Here is a 9,817-nt window from a genome sequence, read left to right as displayed (position 1 = left end):
GCTAAACTTTTTCTGAATCTCAGAAGATAACATCCATACACATTGAAGCTTTTTTGTTTCAGAGAAATTCAGTAAGGAATGAAGCATTCATAAGGAGCTAAATGATCTATTTTGACACAGCCATCATCCTTGCAGGATACACATTTTTGGCTCAGAAAGTGTGTTTGCAGAATGGTTGTCATTCAGGAAGAAATAAGAGTTTATAAAAAATGCATGTAAATTTAGTCCCACAGGCAATAAATATGCTTTTAGAATAATACAGTCCTCAGAAATATTTCCAAAACAAGGCTATCTAAGAACATGGGATTAGATTCCAGCATACCAGGAAAGTGGGAAAATATTTTGGTATCAATAAGAAGAACAATTAAAAGCCTACATTTGATTTCAGGAGAAAAAAAACCAAACCAAACCAGTGATTTAAGAAAGGCTGAAACATTCTAATAGCCTTATTCCACATGAATGACTACAAAAGCAGGTTGACTTTCTACTGATCAAACTCTGTTTCCACATACTTGCTGCCATAGACAACAGAAAATAAAAACCAGCAGAGATTTGCAAAATAAAATCATACTGGATATTTTATTTACTTTTTTTCTTTTTGCTTGAGGCTCGTGGCTGGATGTGGCATCAATACAATTTTGTAAAAGCTTTTTAGACAGAATTTTTTGGAGGGGGGGTGGTTTTTTTTTTTTTTGGTCTGGTTTCCCACCCTCTGACAAATACAAACATCTTGCAGCTTGTCTCACATCCTCTACTTGAGATTCCTAGCTCTCTAAATCCCACATTTCTGATTCTGTAAATGCATCTGTTACGGGAGCTGATACAAGTAGCTGGAACCTCTTTCCTTACTCTATAATCTAATGCACTTAGCGAGCCAATGAATATGTGTGAAAGGAGGGGCTTTCTGGCTAAGGGACTCCTTGCAGGGGAACAGCTGTTACAACGGCAAAACCTTAACCGAAGCCAGGCAAACACACTCACATCTCTCAGTGGCTTTGTGCATCTAGGTCTGGCAAGACAACTCCCCCCCCCCCCCCGCCACCCTTCTCCGCCTCCGTCTCTTCCTCTCTGTCTGCAAAGAGTGAGCAAACTAGCAGAGAGAAACTTACAGAAGATCGGATCTCAGTTGTGAAACATTTTGGGGATCCAGCAATGGCCTGGATCAGCAATATCTCCTGGTTTAATCACTTGGCGCTACATGAAGAACGTTTCAGGAGGTACTTGAACAGCACTGAGGATTACTTAGCCTTCCTGTGTGGGCCCAGACGGAGCCATCTGTTCTTGCCCATGGCTTTGGTGTACACCCTGATCTTCGTTGTTGGGGTGGTAGGTAACTTCTTAGTTTGCCTGGTAATCCTCAAGCACCGGAACATGAAGACCCCAACCAATTACTATCTCTTCAGCCTTGCCGTCTCAGACCTGCTCGTGCTGCTTTTTGGGATGCCACTGGAAGTCTACGAGATGTGGAGCAACTACCCCTTCTTGTTTGGGCCCGTTGGCTGCTATTTCAAGACAGCGCTATTTGAGACAGTTTGTTTTGCCTCCATCCTCAGCGTGACCACAGTCAGCGTGGAGAGATACATTGCTATCCTCCATCCTTTCCGTGCCAAGCTGGAAAGCACTCGCAAACGTGCCCTGAGGACCATCGTGGTGCTCTGGGTGCTGTCTGTCCTCTTCGCCCTCCCCAACACTGGTACCCACGGCATCATGCTGCAGTACTTCCCCAATGGCACCCTGGTCCCCGGATCTGCTACCTGCACTGTAGTCATGCCCATGTGGATCTACAACTGCATTGTTCAGATTACTTCTTTTCTCTTCTATGTGCTGCCTATGGGGGTAATAAGTGTGCTCTACTATCTGATGGGGCTAAGAGTAAGTCCTATTCCAACTATGCTCAGTATTTCCTTAGTTCATTCTTGTGTGTGTGTATGTGTGTATGTGTCTTTTAAGTGATTTCACATTTTTCTTGCCTATCTGGTTCCCACCCCACATACCTAGCCCCCCAACACCCCCCCAAAAAAAAACCCACAAAAATATTTAAAACCCCTGAAAAAAGTGGATCCAGCTCTTTATTTGCTGCAACCCCATTCTCAAATGAATATAGCTAAGTTGGGGAATTATTTTTTTGAAAACTTACCCTCACTGCTGCTCACAATTCAAATGTTCCTTAAACATCCAGGTGTAGATTGACTCCAGCCTCTCAGGGATTTGCACCTTTGCAGCAGGGACTAGAAGGAAATAGACCAAAAGGAAAATGTGAAAAGAATAAAAAGGAGCAGGCTAGTGATTGAATCATCTGTATTATTTATTTTCTCTCTTCTTGTGGCTGTGAAATTTCCATTACATTACTTTATTTTTCTCCTTCCCTGGAGATGGTGATAACATTCAGTTGTTAAAACTCACAAAGCTGTCATAAACTGAAATGCTACCTTATTGCAGCAGCCAGGAAATTCAGCAATCGCTTCTTTATGTAACTGTGGCATAGTTTCACCATCGATTAAGGCTACCTTAGAGTTCCTATTCGTTCTTCCTTCAGAAAGTAAGACTAGTTTTACCAGGTATTCATCATTTAAATACATGGATAAAACAATCAGTATCAAGGCATTATAAAGCTACATAGCACAGCACAAAAGTGCACTGCTAATCATAGCCAGTTGATGACTTTTTTTCTTCTCATTATATGTATTTTGAAAACATAAATCCTATTTCATTGCACTGAGTATAACTCAAAGTTTAAAAAGCTGTGTGTGATCATACAGCAAGACACTGGTGCAATATGCTAGTAGAGACAAATGAACTTACCAAATCTGTGTTGGTATATACATCATTTTCTTGTGCTGGCTGATATTTACTGGTATCTGAACCTATACAGAAGCAGTTTGTCCTGATCCAGGAAAAGCCACAAAGATTAGCTGCCAGAAATCCACAGCACGGAGCAGATCTTCAAAGCAATGAATGGGTTAAATTAGCCCTACTACCCAGTGGCTGCTGTGACATCTTTACATAGAGTCCCTGAAAATTTAGCAAAATAAGACCTGAAGGGAGAGGAAAGCACTGAAAATACGGCTGTTAGAAAAAGAGAAATCCCCAAACTAATAAAAAGAAGTCTTGAAGACTGCAATCACTTCTATTTGCCACATGAGATATACCTAACCCCCATCCCAGCAGAGAAGCTAGGTACCAGATGAGGGCTGCTCCCCCAGGACTTCTGTATATTCACAGGTATGTTCAAGCTGTCTTTCCTAAGGGCTGCAAGATTCGTGCCTCTGCTTTTCTGTATTTCCAACTCATGCTGCCAAATTTTAAACACCACCCTCCCTGGGTACATCCGCATTGCGCTCTGATAATTTCATTTTTCAGCATCAATGATAGAAGAACAGTGTATAGCTATCATTTCACAAGAGAAGACACTTTCTATCTATTCAGAGGATGAAATCTATGAAGCTTCAGCAACACTCCAGAGTGTCCTCAATGCCATGTATTGCGCATAGACTGCTGTGGACCCAAAGTTGATCCAAAGATTGTACAACAGCTCAGATTCAGCAGAGACATAGCCCTTCTTCTGTTAAAGAGTCCAACATCTCTCTTAGGGTCATTTGTCTCAGTAACACACTGGACACAGTGATAACTCTGATTTCAACTATCTTTGAATCAACACAACATGTTCTTGCCACACCTGGTCCAGATTTTTCTCATCAAAGTCTATTTTGCCCTCTAAATGCCCAGTTGTTAAAGCCAGAATCACCTGCAGACAGCTGACTGCCTTTGGCTGGTTCCTGCAGAGCCTGGAAGGGTCTGTTCTCTTTCCATGGAGGTTGTCCTGCAAACCTTGCACCCACTAACAAGTTTTCCTTTCCATTGGGAGTGAGCAAAGAGTACACCCAGGCTGCAGTTCAGCAGACAGATGGCAATTGTTTGAGCCAGATCACTCCAGTAGGAAGAATTGCATGCTGCAGCACAAGCCTCATGGTTTTAAAATATTGGGTTTTTTCCTTCAGATGGAGAGAATGTTTGATCACCACTTGTGTCAGGCCAAGGAGCTTACAGAAAACAGTTCTCCTGCTTTTGCTGAGTGGTCTCACTAGGTTTGCCTGGGGATAGGTGAAGCCCTGTTTTGCTCTGCCTTTTGATTTGTGGTATGAAATGCTGTAGCTAATAAAGATGTAGGGGGAAAATCCAATTTTCAGCTTCTTGCTCCAGATACTTTTAATTCTCTTGGAGTGAATGGGTAACATTCATCTCCAGGCAACCCTGCCTAGGCCCAGTGATATAAAAGTAACCACTACCTTGGCCAGAGTTCTCCCACTGTCAAACCATCAGCATGAATTCAAGTTACAACCTTTGCCATGGATTCTATTCTCTTTTTTTTATATGTTTTTCCTTCCTCTTTGTCATAACTCATTGTTTTATTAAGTTGCAACTGTGGAGTTATTTTTACTAGTTACACCTCCATCTTTTATCACTTGAGGCTCAAGGGGAGCCTTACAGTATCATCAAAATGACAGGTGGAAGGTGAAAAATAAAGATACATGTGTGTCTGGTTTATTACAGCATCAGAGCACTGTATTCTCTGAGGCATTGGAATATGCCTGGAATAAACTGTGGTAGAGACTGAAAACCCACTGAAGAGAAACAGGGGATTTTAGTCAATCTGAGCAGACGTTTATCACCAGATGTGTGTAAAATCAACTAAGGTTCTTCCTGAAGCAACTGTGGCTATGGCTAAAAAGTTATAAAAGGAATAATGCAAAACATGAGAGGCTGAATTGCAAGATAATTGAATATCATTCAATTTACTGTGTTTCCCTTTTACGGGTCTTTATGAATAAATAGGACATTGAAGGAAGGTCTCATTCAATCATATTTACAGGAAAGCATTGTTAAACAAAACTTGGGACACAAAGTCACTGTGTAAAAAGCAAAACAATATGGCATGACTAGCATGCTTTCATGAGATTTTTACAAATCCAGATTGATTTTCTTCCCCCTCATTCCTGACACTCTTCCCTATGTAATTGAAAGTTTTGTTTCCAGTTTCTCCCAGTTGAAAAAAGCTTCACTCCAAATCTGTTGGCTAATCAGAAGTTCCCACTTCAGAAAGCCGGGTCCAGTTATGGGCTCTCAATAGATGGTTTCTTTTATAATCAAAGCAATTGTCCTGATTATCTAGCTTTGGTCTTTTGATCACCAAAGTACCAGTGCTTTCACATAAGCATACTGGAGAAGTGCTTCACTGAGGATCAGATTATTATTCTTCATGTTCATTTTTTTTAAAATTCAGAAAACACCCTGGAGAATACAGAAAAGCTCACCTTGCTGTAACTGAGCAGCACGTGGCTGAAATGTGGCTGAATCTGTGTGCATGATGGACACTGTCTGCAACGGATCATGTATGGGTTTTGTTCATTAGATGGATTGAATACCAATTAGTCCAAACAGCCAGGGCATGAAATGAACTCCCTTGAATTCTACAGGAATTTTTCCAGTGATTTCAGCTGTGTTTCACTGAGGGCTCTCTGGGTATTTTTTGGATCATTGTTTTGTGCTTAATTGTGGGGAACCTTTTTAGCAAAATAAACAAACAAACAATATTTTGCTAGAAGAGAAAATAACACCTAGCAAAATACTGTTTAAATTGAATACAAACTGTGAACCAAATATTGACTCATTGAGAAAGGACAAGAAGGGAACTGAAATACAGATTTCCTATAAATATGCAGTCTGAGAGGAATAAAATCTGCAGATTCTTTTGAACCTAAAGCTCCGATGTTTCCCCAGACTAAAACTGAAATATAACTGTAGAATTTTTTTTCAGTGAGCCCTGAGTTGCCCTGAATTTTACCTTCTCAAACCAGAACTATCAAAATATCAGAGGCTATGTCTCACAGGAATGTCATCTCCTGTTTAAGCTCTCCTTTGGTTTCTCCCCTTTTACCAGTTGAAAGGAGATAAATCTTTGGAAGTGGAGGAAATGGCTGTGAACGTCCAGAGACCATCCAGGAAATCAGTGACCAAGATGCTGTGTAAGTAGTGAGTCTTTCTGTCATTTATTTACCATGGACAAGAAGGTGACCAAGTCCTGAAAGGTACCAAGGAAATTCACTGAATACAAGAGTTATGAGAATAGTAGCTGTGATTAAAATGAAAAATAAGTTTAGTGCTGTTTTATATGGACTTACAGGGTATGGGACCAAAACACCACCTCTAACTATCAAAAGACTCAGCAGGCAAATTCTCCTCCCCAGCACAGGAGGAGGTGGAGCAAACCTACATGGCAGATGCTCGAATGGCAACTCTCGAATATCCCTCACTGCAACCCTGACTCTTGCAGTCCTCTGGGGAAGATCCCTCTTTTTCAAAGTGCAAAAAAAAAAAATCTATCTTGTACATTTTTAGAGAAGGACGTACCTCTGGTTTGCATTACAGCACAAGCTCTGCTCATGAACAAAGTTATGCCAAGCCACATACATCACCTACTGCTGACTTAACCACTTAGACCTTCCCAAGAAAAAGTAGGACCTAGGCAGACTTGCACGTTATGTAGCATTCAGGAGAAATTTCTGTTCCAACCACCCTGAAAGCACTGACATCACTTCCTAATTTTGAGCTGTCTTTAAGGCAAATATCACCTTGCTACTGAGGTGGTGTTTATGCAGAAAACATGAATCACCTTTAACATTTCCTGCAACAACATTATTCTTTCAGGCAGCTTAAGTCACCTTCTGAACTAGGAAATTGTACTTTGAAGCCAGCCTGATTCTCTGCATCTCATGACTGTGCCCACAGGTGGTCATAGGACCCAAGTTCAGGAATGGGTTTGCAAGAGTCCTTACCAGAGCCACCACAGGTCAAGTTGTGGATGAAGGCAGTGTCGTCTTCTTTCATGCTGAACAGTGCCCCCAGAGGCATGGCAGATGGCTCCTGCAGCCTTATCCTGCTATGGGATGTACACACAGTGTGAGAGGAAATTAATTCCAAGGCATAAGGGAGTCAGTGTGTCCCATGTACCAGATGAGTCCAGACATCTCACTGGCAGTTTCTTCCTTGGGCTCTCTACATGCCACTGCATTACCTGGCTCTTGCCTGTACTGTTTGAAAGTCCCTGTGTGTGTGTGCATTGAGTTATCCAGCACAGAAATTAGTGGAAAGTTTGTTCTTTTACCTGGCAGTGTTTCTCAGTGACCAGAAAGACCACAGAAAGGATGGCAAAACTTTTGAAACAATTAATACAATTTGTATATTTAGTATTTTATACAGCTTTGAACTTTCTCTGCTCTGTGCAGGCTAGTGAACTGTATCCTTCCATAACAGACTCAATTTCTTCTTCCTTTTCTCTACACTAGTTGTCCTTGTGATGGTTTTTGCTATATGCTGGGCACCGTTCCATATAGATCGACTCTTCTTCAGCTTTGTTGTGGAATGGACAGAGCCTCTGGCTAATATATTCAACTTAATTCATGTGGTGTCAGGTAAAGCTTTCTTCTTCCACTTGCACAGGGACTGGGAAAGAGCATTTGTGAGTGGTTTTCTAGAAATGTGTAGTCATTTATTTTGTAGGTGACATGAGGCATGTGGGGAAAAGCTTTTTGGGATCTGGTAGACAGTGACAAGAATCATGCCTTGAATAAAAACAGCATGCAAGTTTCTGCAACTTTCAAGATCTAAGCATGTTGTCCAATAACAGTTGTCTGAATATTCAGAGAAAGAATAGGGGAAAAAAAATAAATATTAGGATATCATAAATCATTTCCAGCTGCTTTTCCTTCCTGGAAATGTTCAGAAGTGAAGATGGCTGGCATTCAGCTGCTTTTAATGAATACACAGCAGCAGGCACCATCCTCCAGAGGGTCTCTCTGGCAAACAGGAAACCTTACCAAATGGCAAGAGAAAAGACTTACATACTGCTCAGAACTGGGTGCTATTGCCAAATGTTTACGGCCCTGCCAACCAGAAAATGAAGGCTGCTTCAAAGAGGAATCTTAGTTTCAGTCTGTCATGGGAAAACATTGAATGTGGCCATTAGGCAGCTCAGACAAATCCAATCTCATGCAATTGTCCTAGTGTGCTGTAAGAAATTAGCTCCCCTTGGCTGGAAGTTATCCTCTGACAGCTCTGATGGGGGCACCAGCTGTGGAAAGCCTGCTGTGGGGATGCTGGCTGTGCTGGAGGCAGGCGGGTACAGCTTGAGAGAGAGCTGGCTCCTGAACAGCTGGAGATGATAGCAAGCTCCAGCTAGTGCTCTTTCCCACTTTCCTTTCCCTGTGTGCTGCAATGCTTGAACTCACCTGGGTAAGACATCCCTCTGCCAGGACGATATCAGGTGGAGATGGGCTGCAGCTGCCTCCACCTTTGCACCCAAGCTTGGTGGAGCAGTATAGCCAAGGAAGAGATCTTTCCTCTTCTGGGATCATTACACACACAAATTACTCACTCTCTCTTTTCCACACCCTTGTTCTTCTAGGTGTTTTCTTCTATCTAAGCTCTGCAGTGAACCCCATAATTTACAATCTGTTGTCCCAGCGCTTCAGGATGGCTTTCCTCAGTGTGATTTCTCCTTGCTGCAAGCACTGGACCCCTAAACATCCCACTAGCAAGATTCCTGCCCAGCAGAGCATCTTTGTGGTTGAGGACCACAAACTCATGGACTCTGCTGAAGACACAAGTCTCCCTGGCACCCACAGGACATCTGTCAGCAGTTCCCAGCTCTCCACTGGTCTGTGACTTTCCATGTTGTGATCCAGGTGAGAGAGAAGTTAAGGAAAATTACTTTAGGAAACAAAGAGAAAAGACCCTCCTGAAAGAGGGATTTTAGCAAGAAGAGCTCACAGAGGGCGATGAGTGAGCAAGAAGACTGTAAGTAGGTGTTGATTGAGAAGCACTGTATTACCCTTAAACTCAGTTGAGGGCTGGAAACATCAGCTTACTGTCTGCATGCTGTGCCAGCCAAGAGCTGCTTTACCTACACAGGACACACTCCTGATGTTACCAGCACAGGATGGAGACACAGCTCATCCAACTCTTGCCAAATGGCTTTTTGTGCACCAGCCTAAACATCAGTTTTTACCTAGTTTGAAATGGGGCAATAAGCCTTGTCTACCCACTTCCAGCTTCAGGCAACCCACTCACGCCTCTCTCTCCTACAGTCTTCTGTGTGGCAGTTGCAAGTCTCTCATGGCAGCATGAGGAATTAGGCATGGACAAGAGCAGCTCTGAGCTGTGCTGATAAACACCAGGCACCAGCACTAGTTTCTTTGGGGGCCAGAACATCCAAGGAGCCAATAGTTGTAAAATAAATGCAAAGCAAAGTTTTGCTTTCTGAGCAAGGCAAAGATTCCATGAGGATGCTGATTGATGCTGATTAATGCCTTGAATCACTTTGTCAAAAAACCCTACTGGGCAGTGGGTTATTTTTAGCAAGTCTCAGTCACTGACAGCTCCTCATACTATGTCTAACGATATGTACACAGCTCTGAAATGACACATGCATCCCACAAATCCATCTGCTTGGCCTGGGAAATAGCCATCACTGGGGGCTGAGGATGTTCCTGGCATGACTCCTCTGCCCAAAACGCAGCTAGTGTGGGATATCTGCCCAGGGAATGCGAAAGCTCTGCTGCCTTTGCAGGCTTATCCTGGGCATTCTATGGTTTTATTTTTGCCCAGCTGCCTGAGCTGAGTCTGATCACATACAGATGGACTGTGATAGGTCCCTGCTGTGACCTACATCCTGAAGTTTGCAACAGAATCTTTTCAGGGGGTTCCTGCTCTGACAGGGGGGTTGGACTAGATGATCTCAAGAGGTCCCTTCCAACCCCTA

The 9,817-nt window shown here is 42.7% G+C and overlaps 1 protein-coding gene across 1 annotated transcript; it reads left to right on the top strand.

Moving 5' to 3' along the window:
- Positions 1-1,152: 1,152 nt before the first annotated feature.
- Positions 1,153-8,721, top strand: NMUR2 (neuromedin U receptor 2; the record flags this gene model as incomplete). Its single annotated transcript, XM_084268510.1, has 4 exons — positions 1,153-1,872; positions 5,939-6,023; positions 7,344-7,469; positions 8,462-8,721. The coding sequence occupies 4 exons, from the start codon at positions 1,153-1,155 to the stop codon at positions 8,719-8,721; spliced, it is 1,191 nt and encodes a 396-aa protein (XP_084124636.1).
- Between the last annotated feature and the right edge of the window lie 1,096 nt (positions 8,722-9,817).

This window comes from Gallinula chloropus, assembly GCF_964237585.1.
Source record: "Gallinula chloropus genome assembly, chromosome: 10".
NCBI classification, from domain to species: domain Eukaryota; kingdom Metazoa; phylum Chordata; class Aves; order Gruiformes; family Rallidae; genus Gallinula; species Gallinula chloropus.
Note: the sequence above shows the minus strand (reverse complement) of the source record. Positions and strands in the feature narration are given on the sequence as shown.